The sequence below is a fragment of the Scophthalmus maximus genome, chromosome 20 (assembly GCF_022379125.1).
Source record: "Scophthalmus maximus strain ysfricsl-2021 chromosome 20, ASM2237912v1, whole genome shotgun sequence".
Lineage (NCBI taxonomy): Eukaryota > Metazoa > Chordata > Actinopteri > Pleuronectiformes > Scophthalmidae > Scophthalmus > Scophthalmus maximus.
Window position 1 is genome coordinate 6623307 of NC_061534.1, and position 23353 is coordinate 6646659.

The window sequence follows — 23353 nt, forward strand, 5'->3', positions numbered from 1 at the left end:
GTTTACCAATATGAAAGTTCTAGTATCTATTTTAGTTCCAGTACAAATTACCTGCACAATTGCCAGTGTAATTACCATTCTGACACAGACAAACACACACACACAAACACACACACACACACACACACACACACACACACACACACACACACAATATCATCTCCATTAGAGGAAACGACAACTCTCTAGTCGATACTTTTGAACTAAGAAAACACAAGGAACAACCCTTGTAAACCTTTTTTTTTATCTGACTCCTGATCTGCTGTAGTTTAGTGCTTTAATATCCTGCAGCTCTGTTGTATGATCACATGACCCCGTTTCATATTGCCCCAACTATGTGTAACATCAAAGCTCACGCGCGAGCAGTTTTAGGAGTCGTGAAACCGTTGCTCTGGGTCCTTTTAAGAAGCATTTTTCTCACGTTGTGTTGCAGGGAAACCTCTTTCTCCTCATTCAAAGGCATACAGTAGAGATCGGTTGCCTTGTTGCTGAGAAAACCTGAGTGGATGGTGTTTGAGGCTATCCCGCTGACGTGATGCATCGTGATAAGACTTTTGAAAGACTTCCAGCTGGCAGTGGGCTCTCAGATATCTAGGAAGAAGTGAGTTCTAACCGGCCTTGTACTCAAGCACGGAGTCCTACAGAGTTTCAGAGTCTCTGGAACCCAAAAAATAATGTCTTTTTTTTCCAGTCAACAGGATAAGCGGCTACATATCTCCCTCAAACACCCACCCATTCAATCCTTGTTCTCTGTTAGAGGCCCACACTGAAAAGTGCAGGCGTTCATCTTCCCCCCCCTTCGCTGCTGTTGAACGACAGGGTTCTCCATATTTCGACGTCCTTATTTTTTCTCTACAAGGTAATTTTACTTGTTTGCCAACCTCCCTCCACAGTCACACTTCTCATCCTTGTTCAAGGGAATGTGAGATCAACTCAGAAAGTGTGTCTCTATAGCTGCGTTTTTCCACTGCAGGGACCAGGGTCTAAAATAGTTCTGCGGAAATCGCTCCACCCTCCAAAAAGTCCCTGCTCGGGGGGATAGTACTTAATGAAAGTACAGGGACTTTTGGGGAGGGGCTTGCAGCGCTGAAGATGCCCTAATTGGTCGAGTACTCTGGCATTTTATTTCAGCAAGTCAATCTCCACAATAGCTCGTAAAATCTGTCTCCCCACTTAAGGTGTTTCAGCATTGACTCAATATTCGCATTTGTAAAGAAGTAAATCACAATCAACAGCAGCACGATTTGGATTTCCTCCATTGTTTAATAGTCTCCTGCACTTGCACCACCTGGTGGACTGGAGTGCAACAGCTTGTTGTAGCCATCAGTTGTTCATACATTAGCGGACCTAATTGGGCAGGTCTGGTCTTCAGACCGCAGTGGTAACGCAGGTGAACAACGGTCTGTAGGAACCTTTTAGTTCCTTGAAAACAAGTTCCTGAGCCAAAAGGTTCCAGGGACTCCTGGTCGAAACGTGGCCTCGCTTAAGATTCACTGACCTCAACAGCCTTTTATTCTGGAGGCCCCCTAGAGTTTAATTCAGCTCACGTGAAATGGGGACAAGCAGCGACAAAAAAAGAAAACACATAATTGTACCATATGTAGAAGGAGATTAAATAACACACTGTCAATGTATTACTTAGATTTATTCTATATTTATTCTTCTTGCCTATAGGATGGGTAACCTTCTTTTATCACACATTTCAACCGTGATGTACCAAAGGGAGAGACAGCTTTTTAAAGAGTGCCACAGCGGTGTAAAGACATTTTATGAGGCGTGGCATCTTATTTTATGAGCGGCTATAAAAAAAAATTAAGAAACTCCGAAAAGCTTTTTCTCAGCAAAAACCCAAGGCGATCGTGAGGTAATTATCTGACTAAACCTTTAACAGCGTCTGTTAGTCACAAAATCTGGCAAGAGAAGGATGGGGCTGACAAATAAAACTAGGTCTGAGCAGTGAGTGAAAATGATAGACAGCCTTTTTCTCTCTGCGTATTTATTTCCATTTTCCCCGCTTATTCCCGCTTCCCACTAAGCTCGCTCAGAGACTCACAAGAAGTCTCCGTGGGCCTTTTGGGGGGGGGGGGGGGGGGGGGGGGGGGGGGGGAGGATATGGATAAAGCGATGTGTGCTGTGAGCGTTGCTTGATGCAGGGGGAGACCTCCGAGTTCATCTCATTTCAGAGTTTCCGAGCAGCAGCGAAAATGACTGTCTGTTCTCTCCCCCTGCTCCTGCTGGAGCGTGCAGCGGTCGTCCTCGGGGGCCTTGAGAGACCGGGCTTCTCTCTTCCATGCTGCTCACCACCTCACAACTCTCCTCCTGTGCAAGCCATCAGCAGTCCACTCCGTCGTGTGCCAGAGGCGTCTCGACCGCACCACACACTGGGCCATGCTTACAGATATCACGGCTCGGGCTTTGCAGGCTAAACTCTAGGTCATCTATAGATTGACCTGTGGCTTTGCCCGCTGGAACACAGAGTCTAAATTTAAAACTGGCGGAGTTTGCCCCGAGGCTGCGTCGCACTTTTCTTCGACGGAGTTGAGAGCGCGTTCATGCCTACAAGGCCGTCGCACACGTGATGGATCGACGTGCAGTTTTTGACGCGCATGAATGCATAATGAAGTAGAAAGAATTCCACATTCACATACATTTACAGCACAAACGTGCCTGTTAAGACACACACACACACACACACACACACACACACACACAATCATGCAGTAGAAGCACATGTGCAACTCCTCGTCTCTCCTGGACTTTTCTTCTCGTTGCATGACTTCATTGCATTGTCTGCTCTTCGGCGTTTCTACTCCCAACCACGTTAACCTTGACACGTGCAGTACGCTACCACACCTAGAGCACTCATACCCCTCACTGACTCGTGTTTCACCCCCCCTCCACCAAGCAGCGGATACAGATCCTTGAGCTGTAACAGATGACTTCTGCAGGAGCTTTGTTGCAATTATAGCTGTCCACAGACCGCATCGCTAACATCTTGGAGTCTTTTATTACAACTGCGCGGTCAAAATGTCGCCGCTTTACATGACTGTTCTCACATATTGGCATGAAGAGCCTCGGTTTCAGTTTTTCTTTTCTTTTTTTTTGCACGGACATTTAAACCCCCAGCTAAAGTGTCTGTTACTCAAGAGATGTTCACTAACCTTAATTGCCCTTTTCACATTTCTACAACCTGCTATTATGGGGGGCCCAATAGAAGAAAAAACTATTCTTACATGGGAGAATGAAAGTCTCCTCCATTCCACCCGTCTAAAGGACAAATAATCTCAGGCCTGAGTAGTTTTTGGATTCGACAACTGTCGAGTCCCTGTTATTATCTTTATTTCTCACATTTTTAACGTCTGTGTTTTTTCTTTTCCACTCAGCACCCTTGCTTTCTCCAAATCGATCTGGCAGAGCTCATCTACACCCTTTCCCCCCCCCCGATCCTTTTCATTCCCCTGTTCAATTGCTTGGACATAGTGTCTTCAGAATTCCCCTATTGGGAGGATATTGTTCCTGCTAAGCTCTCGGTGGCTTGGGAAGTACGTTATACGGACAAACAAATTAGCGATTAATGGAGTTCTTCGGCGGGATTCATCAGCGGCGGACTTGCAGATGTGTGGCAGGAATGATTTCATATCAATAGCTCAAGACATTAAACACCTGCCCATCACAGTAATGGTAACCATAATAGTTCATGTTCAATGTTCTTTATATTAACACATAGTAATCACTTTATTTGATAATCGAACTAATAAATACTGATTTCATTGACTTACTTGTTAATATAAGACTCCGGTGGAGCCGGACTGTATCACTATCCACACTTCTCGTGTTGTGTTCAAAGACGGTATTTGATCACACTGAATTCCTGCCCACCCCTTTCCTCTGAACATATTTCATAGTTGTGGTTTGCATTATTTGAGTTCCTGGAGCAGCTGCAATGCCAGATATCCAGAGCCCACTGACAATGTAACCTGGCTGGAAATGCCAAAACATTACTCACCCTGCTCCCTTTTCGCCAACCCCCTGCATTATTCTTACCTGCTTAGCTGCCTCATGATTTCATATATTTGCACAGAGAGGCAGAGAGAGAGAGCGAGAAAAAATCACCCTCGGTGTATAATGCACAGTATACCTGAAATGGATTCACTTGGATGTGATGACTGTGTGTCGAGAGTCGTCGTGGTCTGTGACAAAGCCCCTCCCTCCGTCTAAGTGCGCCACCGCATCATCTGTCTCTGTCACTGCGCTTTTATTTGACTCACTTTAAAAAGTGCATTTACTTCACTAAGAGAGAGAGGGGCCGGCCACATTCATGAGCTCACCGGGCCAATCCGCGCTCTTAAATGACAAGAGCAGAAGAGGCCAGATTGTTAAAGTTGAAGCCTTCGATTACCCCTGAGGGCGCCCTCATAGGCTAACTGCTGCTCTGCTCTGCTCAGCACATTTGCCCCCCCCCCCCCCCCCCCCCCGTTCCTTCAAGAGCTCTTGTCTCCATCTCATCTAAACCACCAGCGGCTCCTCAGTGACTCCCTGCGCCGCCATTCACCTCCTCCCTCCCTGACACTGTACAATGCACAACACTGGGCCCACAGGCAATGGACGGAATTGGAGTGTCATAAAAAAAGGCCCATTCATGTCCCAAAAGTGTGTTCAAGCCAGTGAGCCCTGAGTGTTTTTCTTCTCAGCCCCCCCCCCCCTCTGTACAACTGGTGCAGGCTGTTCATTGCTGTTGCTCTGTAACCCCACCAGGGAGACGTGATGCCTTGCAGAATGAGTGGGGGGTAATGTTCTTTATGCAGACAAAGAAATGTTTGGAAGCTGCCGGATGTTTTCCCCCAGTCGGGCATAACTAAAGCCAAGACGGGAGGTTTATCTTTTTTATTTCCATTAGCGTTTCTTTAAGATTCCTGTAACACTGAAATACGTTATATCCAAGCGAGCAGAGGCGGTGAAGATGGATTTTAAATGTCACTCTTAGCAGCAGTTACCTTGTGGATCTGATTCAGGCAGCTTGTGGTGCAGCACCCTGGCTGTTCAACAACAAACAGCTCATTTCCACCATTGTTCAGACCATGTAATGTGTAATTAGTCTCTGCATTTCCATTCCAGCGGAGAGCAGAAGGAAACCTTTGTTTTTTTTTGCCGTGTCCTTGGTGATGATGTTAAAGTTCGTTCTTTACTTCTGTAGCATGCAAAAATCTGCAGTTTCTGAATGTCCACAAAAGAACATTTACCTACTCGAGACCACAACATAGTAGAGAGCATGATCAAGGCAGGATGTCCGACATATAACATTGTTTGTTTTCTCCTTTCATGCTCTTTCGGGTCATTTACAGTATTTTACTGAATTAATTATTGAAATACGCAACAAACTGTAAATTATCATTATTTCAAATGTATTAACATATTTCACAAAGGCGTCCTTTTTCTTTGTCGCCGCCGACGTGGATGTGTTGTTTATTCTCCTCTTGCATACCAACAGACCCAAAGGACTGCAACACGTGGCCCCTGCCAATACATCTATATAGATGTGATTATGTGCTGTGTTTGAGAGGTGAGATGAGAGGCACGGGAGAAAGCGAGATGGTTCCCAAATGACTCGGGGAATTTATCGACAGAAATTACCCAGAGGCCATTTTGGGACCAGAGAGGCCATAACATTTGTCAGAGACAAAAACAACTCCAGTTGTGCAGAAACACAAGGCCCAGACTTATTGCTGATATCTGTGAGGTATGAGGCCCTGCCCCATCCATCTCGGTCGGGTCACAACACTTCATTTTCCCTCATTTCTCTGAAAGGGGAAAATATGATTCCACCTATCGATTGCTGCATAAATGTGTTGCCTAGTGATGAAAGATGAGGTGTGCCTTGCTTTCATGGGATCCGATTAACCTCCAGCAGGGAGTGGGCTCTCTGCTCTGCTTTGGTCCTCCTACAGTGTCAGGGTGCATGAGATGGGCACTTAGGGCGATTAGTGTTCCTGTGTGTTTTGTTTGTGTTCATAGATCACCTAGAACATTTCACTAACCAGCGGATTATATGGCTAGCCACTGAAAATGGCTCCACATCTAATAGTCTGCACTCAATTTAAGAAAGCCCTATTTTTTAAGATTGTGATTGAGAGACTTGAAAAGAAGGATATTTTTGGCGCAGTATAGACTTGGTCTCGGTTCTTACAAATAAGGCACGTGCATTGGAAAGATGGAAATTGAGTTTTTTTTTTCTTTTCTGGTTTTTGATAGATTTGATTTAATTTGTTAAATCACGTCCTCAGCACAGCAATTTAAATTCTATTAAATTTAAATAATTCTCCTTAGCTCACAAAAGCCTTTGTCAGAAGCCGTCTTTGATAAGGGTTTTTTCTAAATTTTTTGACCTTGCCAATGGCATTTTCTCCTTTAAGCAGCAGCTGACATTTATATCCGGCTCTCCAAGAGCTGAAAATAGCCTTTTCACTTCATTGTTCTGTGTTGGAAAATGAAAACTTTACCTCCCATACTGACCGACAGTGGGTCCATTGATGATGACTTCAAGATCCCCACAGCAGTTCATCTACAGATCAAGCTACCACATAGAGCAAGTGTTAAACAAAAGAAAATGCCACGTAAAGATCACGTCTTAATTCTTCAGCTTGTACACTTGTGAAAAATTACGATTTCAAAGGCCTTTTTCTTAAATGTCAATATTAGAAAAGCGCAAAAACAAGATTTGCTTTTCTTCTTTAAAACACACTATCGGCGGAGATTAGCATTGTCGCCTCCTAATGCCAAAGGTGGAGCAGAAAGGAACAAATAACAGCGTCAAACAGCATGAAAATTGCACGAGATGTGTAGTGATTTTTTATTTTACAGTAATTGCAAATAGCTGCTTGGGTCCATCTGTGCTGTTGCTCTCCTAAAAGGCGGCTTTTTGGAAAAAAAAAAACCCCATTGGTCATAGGCAACCTCTTATTCAGAGCATGACCACTATGGATTTTGGGGGGCAGATGCTGTTAATGACATACCGATATCGGACAATATACAATGTATACAGTATATCATGTAATTTAGGCTTGATATTTTACAGTTTAACCATTAATTTCACTAAAAACAATCTATAAATAAAAAGATAACACAAATATAACCGAATATTTAGAATTTGAATTATGAAATAAATAAAAAATGTTCTACATAAAATCTAAATCGGGCACCGTGCCGGACAGTGTCTGTGGGATTGACCCCAAGTAAACAACAGAACTCGTATGGAACAGGTGCTTCAAAAAAGACACTACAGCAAAGTGCTGCCATGTTTGTGTTGGCTCAGCAAGAAAAAGTCACATTTTCAAACTGAATCCTACAACAAAGTAGTCACGTGGGCCATGCACATAATCTCACGCTGTGCTGCAATCCTTGACATTTTTTTCTGAAAAAGAAGAAGAAAATCCACCACCATCCCCGCCGCCCCCTGTTCATCTTCCCACCTCAATCGCTTCTCTCTATATCCATCTCATATAAGAAAATCTGTTTGATTAATATATTAGTGAAGTCCGGCCAACTTAATATGTTTGATCAAGGAGTGTTTGCAAGATGGAAACATGGTGGAGGATAAAGCTGGGATGAAAAGAGGAGTAGGAGGATGGGGGATTATATTTCTTTGGAGAATGTCGCAAGGGATGAGAACAGGTGATTATAAAAAAACAGATGATGTCTGTCATGGAGACACAAAGGCTTTGAATACCGTTTTCAAAGTTTGCTTGAGAAGTTGCTTGTTGCATGTTTTAGGAATACCACGGGAAAATGCTGTGAATGCATTTTAACTCGGCGTCCCATGCTCCTGTGAGCATTCCGGCTCATGCTACATGAATATAACATCAAGACATTAAATCCTGAATCCAGCATCTGTCTAATGATGAGGCCGGTCTGGTTCAGCTGCATGTTTGATCTGTGATCCAGCTCCCCGGGCCGCGTCCTGAGGGGTTGGCGGTGCCAAAAAAATCCTCCACAAAAGTTTACAGCCAGGATTTACCACGGGGGTTAAGTTATCTGCGCAAATCAATCCCTTTTTCATTTGCAGAAACAGTCCGGCCGACATGATTTACAAGTACAGTAGCTGCCGACATGAAATCCAAGGGCAACTCGGGGGGCGACAAATCACACTGACTCTGCCTCCCTGTTTATGATGTCCTATTGGTGTCATAGGATGGAACGTATTCTGAATCGGAAGTTACAAATTGGAACGTTTCCTTCTGCGATGGGGTATTTAGTTCCATCTGTGTCATAGTAAGTGTGAACTAGGACAGTGTGTCACAACCCCTGGAGAAAAGGGAGACAGACAAATCCTCTCACTGTGCTGTACGCATGATCCAGAACCAACTAAGCTCCCCTCTTGACATTGCTCTGCGTTTTTTTATCATTTTTTAAAGGGCAAATATTGTCGGCTTAGTCAGAACTGTGCACTAGCAGTCACTTTACTTCAGTCTTTACCTCCACATCAGAGCTGCAGTGCTGCCGAGTAGTTTGAAGAAGGTGCGCGACACATGAATACAAACATAAAATGCAACTGCCCTGGAGAATAGTTCAAATAATTTATATTTATGATTCATTCTTGTTATTTTCGTTGGCTTTGTTTCCGATATCGGTGTCCGACATTTCACTATTAATGCATATGATTACAGGGAAGAGTTGCCTGTAATTAGGTTCAACTGTGTGGCTGTTTTTCATTTGGGCAGCCAGCACAACAATCACAGCCGTAGTGGAGGCGCAGGTAATAGTTTTTCAACATTTTTATATTTATTTTTGAACAAAATGGACTTGGGCGTGTGATTTTTTTACTTTTTTTTTTCCTCACCACTGAAGCCTCAATCCAAGTCCTGGCCTGTGTAATATACCTTGCTGCTACAGGATATCTACACTTAAAAGCTATTACAGATGAAGAAGGACCGGATTATAACCCTCCATTCGATTCATTAGTCCGGGTTACAGTCAAAGCCAGCGTTTCTTGATAGGAGACATTTCTCAAAGACATACTATTGAAAGGTAGATAATGAAAACCTACAGCTGTAAATGGCCCGCCGCATGCACAGAATAAGGTAACCCCATCTCTGTCCTTATGAGAGGTATTGATTATTAAATGTATAAATGTCATTTTCATCAGTGCATGCCTTTTAAAAAAACATGACTATTGCTGAATGGACTGTAAACTTATTTTTCTTTTAAAAAGCTTTAATGTTTTCATTAAATAGTGTTTCGCGAAGTTCCTCATTCCGCTCCTCGGCAGTGTCAGAGCTGGGACGGTCCCGTCCATCAGGTGAGCTGGTCATTGCTCTGTTGCCACGGATTGTCACAAATCACTGCCGCGCCACGTCACCCAGAGCACGCGTGGTTTCGTGACAGAAAATCGATGAACTCTCATGGGCTACTCAATCAGTCCAAATATCTGGAGTTCGATGGCAAAGAAGAAGGGGGCAGGGGGAATGATTTGTAGGATGGAGTTGGGGGAGGGATGGAAGCAGCTTTTCAGGGTGATGCAAGGTCTGGTGAGGTTGCATCGGCAGGTTTCACTGTGCTGTGTAGTTGCCAGTAAAAAAACAACAAATGCTGACGTGATTCCGGATTCCTGACCCCAGAGTTCTTATAACAGTAGAAAAACCAAAATGGAATTTCTCAATACCTTAGCACAGAGGTTGTCAGTCCCTGAGATGTCTACCCAGGGGGAGCAGGGGAGGACAGTGTCCACCCCGACACCACAGAAGGTCTCGGAGATTCTCCTGCTGTTGTGAACACGTCTGACAATCTACTGCTGCGTTCGTCATTTGTGAACGGCAAACTCCCGGAGAATGACCAGATGCAATATTGCTGACATTTTTTCCAGAGTTCGTGTCTGAAAACAGCTGTAGAGTAGTCCTTGTAATTCTGAGAATCCTTTCGATTTTGGGTTAGATTGCGGGTTGTGGTTGGTGCTGGGTTGTTCAGTTATCTCAGTTTTGTTGGGGTGGGGGTTCACAGTCAGACTTTGGAATCCCCTGAAATAACTCTTCAAACAACACATGCAAAATACATGCATCTGTTCACTGTTTTATAAATGCAAATAGAAGAAAAAACTATGGCCCAATTGCATTCAGTATATACTATGTACAAAATTTCAATATGTACTTTTTTGGCTGCAGTAATAATTTGTACTAACGGGAAATTATACATTATGCGAACCATCTGACACCAATCAAACTGCAGTGTTGAAAAACCACTGCCACTTAAACTTCCTCAAGAGAAAGTGAGATTGCGTTCCAGACCTTCCCTGAGCTGTCTCACCAACATCCAAAATTTGTAAATATATATATATATATATATATTTATTACAGCTGTGTGTATTGCATGGTGGACATTGACAGCACACCCCAGATTCAGTCCAATGTTCCAGTGTAAACACACTCCGTATCCTCAAAACTTCAGAATAACTAATGTTGGTATGGAATTACAATCTGACCAGATGACAACCTTCCATATTTAACAGTAGTCATAAGTGAAGGGTTGATTGACAGAAGAAGGATGAAGGAAGGAGACAGTAGATGAAGAAAAAAAAAAAAAAAAGGAATGAAGGATGGATTAGAGGACAGAGGAAAAGCGATCGAGGTGGCGCGTCATAATGAAAAGGATCGAGAGCATGAGGGAACGTGGACAAGCCTGATAAGCTAGTGACTCAGAAAGACGTCTCTGTTTTGAATTGAGTCGAACAAATTCCTTTGAATAAGAGCAGCGGCTCATGAAAGTGATATCGTATGGAAATGTTCCCCACGAACCGTTTAACATCCCCGCTGGAACTGACTGTAGATATGATTGCCTCAGGTTGCAGCCAATGCATGCAAATGTTATGTTAAATGTGAAGTGTGGTAGTCCGGGTCGTGATTTAAATCCTCCAATTTTTTTCTCATTCTGTTCTTTGATTTAACACCTGGCTCGGGTTTTGTTGCTAGGGAGCTTAGACAGTGAATCTCTCCCATACTGGCTTCAAGTCAAATGATGTAGAATGTGCTGAGTTTCGAGCTAAAACAAAGATTAACGGGCAGTCGCTGTCATCTTCTCTCTCTGTTTTCAGTGGTGGACAGCAAGGTGATCCTGGAGGGCCTGCAGAGGTATGGCCCCACGCCAATCTACCTGCCTGTCAGCTACCGGATTCTCAATGCTGAGTCAGCGTTCTTTCTGCAGGAGGCAAACCAGGACTTAATGAGGAACTCTAGCCTGCAGGCTCGCACCGAGTCCTTCTTCATCCATCAGGCCCGGCAGATGCCCTTTGTCAATGCTAGCTATGGGCCGCTGTCTGTACAGCAGCCTGTCCCTCTGGAGCTGCTGCAAACCGCGCCGGGGTTCTTCAGTTCACCCTCCGTCGCTTCATCATCTGTGCCCACGTCAGCATCAGCGTCGCCTCTGTTTACATTCAACTGGAAGGTCCACACCTACATCATCAGCGAGAGGATCCACCCCAGTTGGCCAAAGGTGCAAGTGTTGTTCTACATCGCAGGGCGGGACTGGGATGATTACAGTGCCATCCACAAGCTGCCCTGTGTCAGGATGTTTGCCTTCCACGAGACCCAAGAGGTGCGCGGCACGTGCCGGCTAAAAGGTGAGCTGGGGATATGTGTTGCCGAGCTGGAGCCCCTGGCCAGCTGGTTCAGCCCTCCCACCGTCCGGCCGGGGAGGCAGCGGGTCTCCGAGCAGGCCCTGGGCACGGCTGTGGAGCTCTACTACATGCTCCAAACCACAGACAGCGGAGACTGCAGCTCGGAGGATGCCAGAAAGGGCAGCCCCGGTCGCTCGGAGCAGCCGCGGCCGATGGGCTACTTCGCAGGCCATACACCGATGCAGCGCATTGGGAGTGTCCGGCTGTTTCAGCCACTTTTGGAGCTCAAGCTGGACAATAACTTTGTGGTGATGGCACCCTCCAAGCCCATCCGGCAGAGAGAAACCGTCTCCACTTTCCTGGCTTTGTCGTCGCTTTCCTCCGTGCAAATATTCACCCTCAGGTGAGTGAGCCCCCTCCGAGGAGCGCACAGTTTACTCTGCCGCTCCGCTAACGCTTTCTCATTTCCCAGTTAAAGCAGAAATCCCTAGGTCTACTGAACATGCAGTTGAAAAGAAGGTGTATTGGTGTGATTTTAAATAAATGCTGAACAAACATCTTGAAGTGTGAAAATGTGACGAGGCACAGCAGTTACAGTTTTATCAAGAAATTCTTAGTCAGCGATTGTCTGAGTCATATTCTGAAATGAATCGTGTAGTTTATAACTAATCTTGCACAACGCCTCTTTGTTTCTGAAATACGGTCATGAAGAATTGTCAAAGAAACCCTAATTGTTCAGGAGAACACAGTTTGCGTTCAATACAGCTAAAGTGTCATTTTATTTCCTCTTTCCTATGACCAGACACTTGTGGTTAACTTCACAGATAACAAGTTCTATAATCAAAAAATAATCTGCACTTGGAAAAAATCATGGATTAATCTCTGACATTTGAGATTGGAAAATGTGTGCATGATAAGATTTAGATTTTCTACACCATACTCCAGTCCCCAGGCAATATTTCCATGCCACTACTACTTTGCTGCCCCTGCAGCAGTTCGGTTATTTAGCCTGGTTATTTAGGTCGTTTTTCTTCTTATCGGAAAAAACATGACATCACAAATGAACATAAATGTAACAAGACAGCGGTAACCGACAGAGTTCTTGTGTAAATCAATTACCGTGGCGTTATCGTGTGCACAGACGACACTGACAAACAGCACTCAGATCCTTTACCTGCGCTGATGTTCCACAGCAAATTCTAATTTCAGCTGGAAGACATTTTTGTCAAACAACGTAATTTCGGTGACAAAGACGGAGCCCGTCGCACAGCAAGTTTTGGCTGTGAACCAACCCGGATAAGAAGCGAAACACTAAACTCTCAAATTTTGACCAGAGTTTAATTGAGGTATCATTTTTTGGTGCCTACAGTTGAAGGGGTGATGCTCATGATTTGGTATCGCCCTTACAGACCCTAAATGATGACTCCCCTGTCTGAACATGATCATCCAAAACAGACATTTTTAAAGGAGAGATTTTCTGGCTGTTGTAAATTTAAAAAAAAATAATATTAATTGCAAAAGATAAGGTGTTTTGTAGAGAGTGTCTGTTTGTGTTTAATGTAGCCCTCCAAATAGGTTGAGAAGGATTAGACAGATATCAAACTGCTGAACACTTTCTAAACTCCATCTTTGATACTCTGGAGGGAAAATGTTTTGACTAGATAGCACCTTAATTATGCCGTTTTGTTAATTCTGGAAAATTGTTTCATGTTCTCACCTTCAAAATTGCGTCTTGGAGGACTTTTTTTTTTTTTATCTGAGGTGATTCCACACAACAAAGCGGTCATTGATACATTGAGCGTTGTCTCACACAGATTACTATTCAAAGTGACTGTAATTGCTTCATGTTGTTTGATGCAAATGAAGGTGTAAGGAATATGCTTTTCCGCCGTGGCCTGAGATCTAAATCACAGCGGATGAAACAGTTAGCAGCCTCAGAGTGGAGCTGTGACAGACAGCCTTGGCGATCTGTCAACCCTGGGTAAGCAGGAAATCTGCCAAAAAGCCTCATTGGTTTTTCTCTCACTCCAGCGATGATGAACTCCCATGAAGTATTAGTGCTCACGGTGTGTGCGTTTATCACATTTGTCAGCATGTGTGTAAACGGGAGCTTTAAAGGCGGTGTTTTTTCTTCTTGTGTCCTCTTTGCACCAGCGTTGCACCCGGATCGTTCAGAAGTTCATCTTTTTTTATGTTTCCCATTGGGATGGAGCAGATTTCAAATCCAACCAAAATACCTCATTAGCAACCAAAGGATTAAACCTCAAAGTGTTTGAAAAATCACAGGCTACCTCACAGTGGTGGACTGCCAGCCTACCAAACTCTGTAACTGAGCACCCAAATGCTGATGATCAATCTTGCGTCAGCGGTTGGATTTTCCTGATAAAACAAAACTTCACTTGAAGATACCCCTTCGAGCACTTGATGTCCTCTTGATGAGGCTGGGAATCCAAGTTCGGTTTCGCTGGTGGTGCGAGGCCGGAGAGTCTGTGCATCTGTGTTTATCCTTGTTCAGGACGGACGTCTTGAGTTGGATGTCTTGCGCGCCGCCGCTCTGCCTCTCTCTCTCTCGCTGAGTGTGTTTGCATGCTGTCAACCAATGCTTGCTTATTCATTGGCGTGGGTGTGTTTATGGACAGCTTACAGAGCAAGTAACTCTGATGTGTTTCTCCCACAGGTTGAGGCATTATTAATTATTTTTATTCCATGGAGTTACTTCCTCCTTGACATTGTTTCTCCCCCACGTCTCCCACGCCACCCCAACCCTCCCTCCCTACACAACAGATTAACTTGTGACAGAATCCTGAGAATATCTCTGAACAGACGAATCTCCCCATTCGGCACTGTCACAGTACCCAGGTACAAATATAGATATGTTTGGCGATTTTTAAACATTGCGCGTCTGCAATTCGATATCGGAAACCTAATGTAATGGTGGAGTTGAGCCGCACTATTGAGGTCCCGCCTCACACTAAACCAATCTAGAGTCAATCTTAGCTGTAAATCATGACTTTTCAGTCTGTGAAACATGAATGCTTGAACATACAACAGAACTTCGAGAAATAACAGAAACAATCTCTGGCAAAAATGTATTTGATGTGTACATTTGAATTTAATCCATGGTCCTTTCACTATCACGGAGGAGGCGTGGTTTATGACTTATACTGCAGCCGGCCACCAGGAGGCGATCACGATGTTTTGTCTTGTCATGTCATCCATCTTTAAAATGACGATACTTCAAGACTCTATTTTTCTTTTTAACCTCCCACCTTCTGTTTTCCTACATGTGAAAATGCAGATGGAATCAGTACATTTTCTTTACACTTTTCTTTTTCGTAAAACTGCAAACGTTTTGTCCATTGCTCTCATGTACTCTTCTGATTTTGTCAGTTTATTTAACTGGATAGCTTTCATTGAATCATTTTGTCTGATTTCCCCGGGCCAATAAACATCAGTGTATGTAATAATTTATTAGTCTGTCTTGTCCATGAGCACCATATACAGTCAGCAGGCTTTTCATGCACTTTAATTTATTGACTCACTCTGGACCTTCCTAGAAAATTGTTGGCACATGAGATTTGGAAATTATACCAGACTTTATACTATAATTTTGGCAGTCTATTATAAGTGCAGGTTCTCATTTTGAGTTGAACAGAATGCTCGAATGATAATATTTAAAATATATCCTCAAGTTATCTTACAAACCAGTGTCGATAGCCAGCTCTTTAACAGGTGCACGGCAAAATCAGCACACTTCACCAAAGGGCTATTTTACCGGCCATTTTTTCTCTCTCTCTGCCTCATTATGTAATTGACTGTATTGCATCTAATTAAAACTGATGTAATGTAATTATTTTTGAACGTGATTACAGATTCAATCCCAGCCAGTTGGAAAGACACACAGACATTTGTGCACTCACGGACTTCGTGACACTCACACACATAAATGCGCGGACCTGCTCTCTGCCAACTGCAGCGTCATGGGGTGTTTGTCAAGCTGAGGGCTCCCAGTAGAATCAGTAATTCCCCGCTCCCTGCCTCATTAGCCATGGAGAGAGTGGCGTAGCAGGTTGGGAAAGCGTTCTCCAGCTACTCCTCATTCAACATGCAAATGAAAAAAAACATTTCCTCCTGAACAAATTAACAGGCTTTTCAAAAGATAAATTGCCCCAGCTGTATTGTAATTTTGACTAAACAATCCAACATATTTCCGCAGGTCCCCCGCCCCCCCACCCACCCCCCCCAGGGGGCAGTGTTGCTGATGAATGCAAATGAATTTCTAAAATCTGGGAGTGTGAAGGCACGAGCATGAGATTCTTCATACTGTGCCAACCCAAACAGCCAGCATGAGTGGCTTTATTATTCAGCGATTTAGCAGGTGAACGAGGCACGTTCGGTGTTGGGCTATGAATAAAGAAGTAGTTTTAAGTCAAGGCCTTTATAGTGTTATTCAGATGTTATGCAAACATGATACATCACGCTTTTTCGCTCCAGGTTTACAGGTTGTGTGACTCGACCGACTGTTATTGGCCATTGTTTGTTGAAATATCAGCCGGAGGAAAGGTTAGAATAAAGATGTTCTCCTCAGTGTATTAGCCTTATCTCGACGGCACTCCTGTGATGCAGTTCTTGGTAAAGGTCACCCCAGATGGGTTTGCTGCTTTTTTCCATTTCCCTTTCTGTACTTATCTGTACTTTTCCTCGTATTGCATCTGCCGCTCTGTCTCGGCTTTCTTGTGGGTTTTTTAACCTTTCTCTTGCGGCACATGCGTCCTGCTCTTCTGTCTCTACTCTTTGTACTTTCGCTAAGTTTTGACGTGTTCCTCCTCCCTGCGCTGGAACTGTGGCAAACCCCCTTGTTCTGACATCTAAATATCCAGACGCCGCGTGCCCTAAATTCAAATTCAACTCCGTCTCGATGTAAAGTTCAGTCTGCTCTCACCGTGCTCTGCCCTCCTTTGCACGACTCCTTTCCCTTTTTCGCTCCGTCGGCCTGCTCGCCAGTGTTTTATTTTGAAAGCCCTCGTTCACTCATTAATAAGTAATAAGTGATTCTTTGCGGCCCGGGGCGACTACGTAGATCCCACTCTCTGTTGAACCCTGCCACCACAAAGCAATCACCAGTTCCCCGCTGCCAGTAATTTGAATCCTTGTATTTTCTAGCACAATGATTTTCCGTCACTTTTCTCCTCTTGAATTTGTGTCTAAACTGATGAATTTATTGGACATCGGAGGCCCAGAATATATTGCTCTGCCACCTCCCCGGTGCCCGTCTTCATTTTTTTTCTTCTTCTTTGCACTTGCTCCGTCCTTCTGCCTTTGGAGAGGCCGCGTGTCCCAGAGGATTTCGTTTTCTTTGTGATCCCACAGCTTGGCAGAGGGTCATACGAATGAGGCGCACCATTCAGAGTGACACACGCCTCCAAGACTTTCAGTACTGACAGGGCCAGAGGTCGCCTCGTTTTTTTTTTCTCTTTTTCTCGGGATGCTTTGAACTTGTGAAATGTCTCGCAGGCTTTTTTTTATGAAGTCAGCGGAGAGCACGAAGGAGGCTGGAGTGGGTCCTCCCGAGAGAGTGCTGCTCCATGCCTGGTCCAGTGTTGGAATTACTGTAGTTATGTATGGTGGGGTAGGGGTGATGGGAACATGGTTTAAGCTTGTATCCGTCCACAATCCAATGAAAAACAATGCCATTTAGTAATTTTGGTGCATCTCTCATGCTTGTATTGTTTTCGTATGTGTATCAGTTAATCCTGACACCTAAAAAACTCCTAAAAATGCAATACTGAGACTCTCACACCATCAATATCCATTGCTGGTGAACAATAGAAAGATTTACACTACTGGATTTGAAGCAGTATAGATGAGTTATGCTTGCCAAAATGTTTTTATTTGTATCATATTTTCTTCATAGCATATTGTTACTTTGGTGTCCAAAAGGGTTAATGTCTCTCCATAGCTCATGAAGTTGAAATGTTTGTTCATTATATACAAATTTTAAAAAAGCACACTAATTAAATACTATTTGGAGAGGGAACATTTTGTTAATGTGTTTAGGACTACCATAATAAACAACATTATCTCAGTCTAACAAAATGTTTTTGCTTTTGCATATTAGTATTAAATTAATCAAATTTCTGGGAGACAGGGTTGAGTCATTAATTTTATTGTTGAGTGTCACGATAAGAGACAACGGGGCTCTGATTCAAACTGGAATCGGTTACTTGTGTTTTTAATCTAGACTGAAAATGTAAAGGATATCTTTCAAATCGTGTCATGAATTGCGCTGCTCGCAGTGAGATGGAAACCTATTGAAGAAGGTATTCAGCTGCTGATGGTAAAATCTTCACGACTATGACAAGAGGAGAATGAGAAAAGGAAAGACAAGTCCAGACATAACTAACCTTTAGAGAAGTTTCTCAGACACAAGAAACTATTTTTACTAGATCAATGTCGTTCAGAAACCTGTATAAAATATATTACATTTCTCCAGGTTCTTAAACCTCTTTGTTATTAGGATTTACATCTTGGGTCATAAGAGAATTGAACATAATTCATAAAATCTGAGCTTCCTAGTTCCTTTGTCCAGGATGAAATAAGAATTATTGTCCATCAACCAGTTCATCTTGCGCGGGGAGATTTGATTGCGCTCATAAGGCTTGGAATCATAGACTTGTGTTCTCCTTGAATGTTTACTACAGCAGTCATTTCCTATTAAAAATAATGAGGTGCTCACATTTTACCGTCCATTACATTGATGGATACCCATTTCACTGAGTCATGCTTTAAAATAAACCCCTCACAGTGCCGACGTGTTCGACACCTAAATAGCAAGAGTTCCACAAAAAATGAATGGTTGCTCTTAAATGTGCTGCACAGATTGAAAAAAAAAAGCCCTCTTGAGGCGCTGGGAAAAATCATCTTCAGCCTTCGACGTCTAAAACCTCGACGCAAACGATCCGGATTCCAAGTGGGGAACTGCCTTACAGCGTGCTCGAGCCGAACGGCTCAGGACTACGCTTGAGACTGAGGCAGCCGGTCGTGAGTCTGAGGGGATGCTTTTTTTTTTTCTATTTCTTTTTTCCGGAACCGCTGATGCAACTTCTTAACTCACGGACTTCATGCAACACTTCTACTTCCCATCTTGCGCAACACTGTCACCTCCAGCTCCTGCAGCTCGAGCGGAAGATGACACATGTAGGGCTAGAGGCGGTGACAAACAGGGGCGGGATTAGGCGGTGGAGCAGTCCTGGCAGAATAAGCTCCGCTGGCTAGCTGTGGGCGGGCGTCTTGCGACTCTCGCGCAGACAGTCATAAGCTCGGCCTTCTAATCACTTGTTTATCCTTGATGTTTTTTCCGTAAGGATTTACTTTGGTTAGTTTGATCCCGCCGACTTGACAGCTGTAACGCAAATTCCAAAATCGTGCATATTTTAAACGTGGACCGAAGGCAACAAGATAAAGGGGAGAGGGAGAGGGAAATGATGGAATGCCGTGGTAGCGCGCTTTAGAGAAAACAGGCACACACACAAAAAAACCAAAAAAACTCGGCTCAGCTATTTTAGAAAATGGCTTCGCCCACATTGGGGTTAAAGAAGATTGAAACGCTGTCAAGCAAACTATAAACAAGGAGTCAGAGTGTGAGAGAGGGTGTGAAAGACAACGCCCCAACGGAAGCAACCAACATGCTTTTTCTACTTGTTATTCAAATTTGATAAAAAAAAATGTTTTTTTTTAAATATTTTGAAAAAAAAAAAAAATTTCGGTCGCATCCACGAACATTTGAACCGTTAAAAGTTAGTCCGCGTGGAAACTAGACATATAAAGGCAAACGCTGTCCTGCTGTGGATGGAAGAGAGATCCAGGGAGCGGTGTCTGTACAATGCTCGTGTGACGGAGGGAGGGAGCTCCCCAGCGGCCTGGTGTTGAGCGTGCGAGCCTGTTGCCTCTGGGCCTGTCGACTCGGAGGATTTGTGGCGCTTCTGCCGCCGTAGCTCCTCTTCGTCTTTCTCCCTCTTGCTCGCTCAGATGTACCCGGGTACTCACATGACCTATGACCCGACTCGTGCGAGCGTGCAGAACAAGATTATGACTGCAGCCACACTACTACTTGTTTAAAAGAAAAAAACTGCATCCCTGCCGCCACGTTAACGCCCGCCATCCGTCCACACTGCTCATGGAAACGCAACCCGCCCCCCGTTTTAGTCTGCAAAACAAAAAAAGCCGTTTGGAAATGATAAGTGAATGCAGAACGTTGTCAACAGCGGCAGTTCAACCTCGTCGTCGCTCCAAGAAGAGAAATCGCCGCTCTTACTTTTCACCACTGCTCCTCCTCGTTCATAGTGTTTTCTGTTACCAGGCAACCGACTGCGGCGCAGACAATCTGCTTCCTGCTTGCCCAGAGTGCGTGAATGGTCATGTGAATTATAAAAGTACCAATAAACTTTAGACTTAGTCAGAAGTTTGGGCCTGTTTGTACATATTTGATTGGGTTTTGATCCTCCTTTCTCGGGAAAACCCAGATGGAAGGATTTTCCCACATTCTTTCCATTCTGAACTCTAGTTCTTTTTCTTTTTGTGGCTGACAAAAAGCAAAAAACCTGCCTCACAAAGGTTTGTGACTATAGGAAGGTCAGTCGGGTCTTCACTGTAGGATGCAGATGGATAGTGGGTGGATACGCAGCTTGAATGGGTGACCAAAGAGGAGCGAGCGAACACAATGCACGGGAGAGGAGGTGCGCTGCACCGTCAAAACGCTCACTGACATTCACCTTGAAGCCAAATCCACCCGCCGTAATTATGCAGAGAAGGTATAAAAACAGATCAATCATGCGACTTCCATTATGGACAGAAGATAAAGTCGCTGACCAGGGCAGAGCCACACACACACAGACACACACACACACATATACACACACACACATACACACACACACATTTAAAATGACTGATGAAAGGGCATTTAGACTGTCATTTGTTCTTTATGCATATAGTGTGTGTACTGTTACATTATAGGACATGTATTACTATGATTTGTGGCCGAATTCGAAAAGTCAGTCGTTGTTAATCAGCTTGTTCCCGACCCTCCCCACCAGTCGCCAAATTGTCGGACTGTTTCCTGAGTGACGCATGGTCAGGCCAACCGCAGGCAACGGATTGCTGCCTCCTACTGTAGCTCTGTGATGAATGCGAATGGCGACGGTCAGTCGGTGATGAAATTTGCCGAACAGACTTTCGAATTCAGACTACAGTGCTCCAGCTGTATTTGGTGCGGAGCTAATCATGGGAGCCTTGGGCCTGATTCTGAGTCATCACCACCCCTGGGTCCACGTCCAGAGCCCCACTGCCTCCAGCCTCACTCTTATCTGCTGCTTTTTGTTGTTATATATATATATATATATATATTTTAGAAATATCGGACATAAATGTTTGTCTCGTCATACATGGTCATCTTTGTGTGTTTTCTTTAAATGGTATTCTTTTCTTCTTGTGTCGGTTGGATTTCGAGACTGTTCGTGTGTGACCGACAGCGATGCCTGTGGCCAAGGGTTGGGCATTTTGATGTCTGCAGGAAGCTCATGGCGTCTCCCCGAGAGGGACCGTATCATTCCCTGGTTTTAATAGATCTCAAAGCACTTTCCCGCCGCTGGGAAGGATAGTGACATTACAGAATGTTAAAATGTACCTTTTGCTCTATCAAAAATATTGCCCTTTTTTTTTCTTCTTTTTTCTATGTGCTTAGCATTCATTCCCAGAACAGGTCGCCTTCCGGCAGGAATACAGAGCTCAAGGCAATGACAACAAAAAAAAGGCAGTGACAAAGACCGAGAGAGGGCAACAGAGAAAAAAATAAATGATCTGACAAACCGACAGAGTCTGGGCTTCTGGGGAGAGTCATTAGACTGATATATTATGCAGCATGCAGCTTGGAGCTGTGCCTTTGGCTGGGCTTTAAGCCGTGTGGTGTTGGTCAGTCTGGTTGTAGCTGGTTGGGAGGTCAGCCATTGATCTGCAGATATAAGCTGGTACTTTGGATCCAAGCCTTCATCATCCTGCGGGTCTACCACCACTGTGTGTGGAAAGGCCTTGATCTGCTCAGGGGGTTTGGATCTGTGCGTGTGCATGCAGGTTGGGAGAAAGATGTCTGTGATGACTGTTTGTGTGTGTGTGTGTGTGTGTGTCCACATACTGTCCGTCGTCACATGGGGTTGTGTTCTGTGTGTTTGTGCGATACAGGTACTCTGTGTGATTCTTTCTGTGCGACAGCCCCTGCTGCTGGGTGTAGCGAAAGTAAAGACGGAAGGGAGAAAATAACAGAGAACGACAGGTTAAGGAAAAAAGAAAGGAAGAAAAGAAGTGACAGACTTGTCAGACTTAGAACGTGGAACATTTCTGTGTATAAATTTGGAAGACTCACACTTGGGAACATGGATTATCAGGTTTGTTAAGCAACACAACCGCCAAGACCCTTCAGTCCCCTTAAATTGAATCAAGCCGCACCAAATGGCATATCTAGTCCCTTGAATATGGCAGATTTTGTCACCAAGATCCATGAATTATTCCCCGGTAAAATTGGTCAAAGTGTCAGAAAACCTAATCTCGCAATTTTAAAGAAAGTTATTGTACAGAAAATTCTCGATCTGCCCATTTCTTGGGCTTGTTAAGTAATCCTGCAGACAAAAATAAACAACAGCTATCAAACCAGCCAACAAGCCAAAAAAACTAACAAATGGAGATGGGCTTGAAATCATAACCCCGTTGGTGGAGATAATAAATCCTATAAAGTATTTTTACAGAGGCGGTGATTAATTGAAGGGGTGAACTGAGGTTTACCACAGCTGATGTCATCTATTTCCCGTTGAGAACTGACAGTAAATAGTCTGGAATCTGGGACACTTTGATTTGAATTCATGGGCTCATGTGATTTGAAAGAAACACCTGAAGTGTGTGGTTTCATTCTGAGTGATACGAACATCTGGAGTCTTTGAAAAGTTTCTGTCCTTCTCTGCCGCTCCGTTTTATGATTCAACTGCGGTTGAGTTTTTAAGCAAAAATGCCCGAGCAGTACGGAGAACCTGATGCAACTCACCCGTAAGACTGAAGGTCCTGGTGTGCCTGCTGGAGTAAACACAGTTATACTTACAGTTTGTGTTTTTCACCAAAATTCTAAAACCAAAATGTATCAGACACAAACTGAACAAACTCTTGTTCATGAACACGTTGCTCCATAGCACTACTAGTGGTCATCATCATCATCACATCTTTGTGTTACGCGCGGCAGTCCTTTACCCCCTGCTGTCATCTGTGTCGGGCAGTGAAGATTTAAATCTGGATGGGAGCATCGGTCCACAATGCAAATGTACTTTTTTTTTTTCTATCTGTTCTCCTGTCATTTGACCGTATACGTACAAGCCCTGGACCACATTTTCGCCTCATTCACACCCCAGTCGGCCGTCTGCTGGCCCACAGTATCGACGACTGGAGGAGATCTGGCAGTGGCGCTCTCTTCTCAGTGCAGACGAGCAGTGTTATGGCCCCCGAGGACTCCCTTTGTCTCCTTTTCCTCACATACAGACTGACACTAAAGCACAGGCAGTTCGCTCACAAAAAAACAACAAAAAAAAAACATTGAAATCTAGCTCACTATTTGAAACAGCTTTCAGTGGCTGCTTAGCGTACATATCCATGAGGATCACCAAATGTGCTTCGGCCCATTTACGAGCCGTCTCCGAGTACAGGGTCACAGCTCCATGT

The 23353-nt window shown here is 44.1% G+C and overlaps 1 protein-coding gene across 1 annotated transcript in view; it reads left to right on the forward strand.

Annotated features, from left to right (window-relative positions):
• si:dkey-112m2.1 (transmembrane protein 132C) overlaps nt 1–23353 on the forward strand; it is a 115909-nt gene that overhangs the window by 26258 nt on the left and 66298 nt on the right. The window contains exon 2 of the mRNA XM_035609212.2: nt 11078–12002. Coding sequence (XP_035465105.2) covers nt 11078–12002 — 925 coding nt within the window. The remainder of the gene's footprint in view (nt 1–11077; nt 12003–23353) is intronic.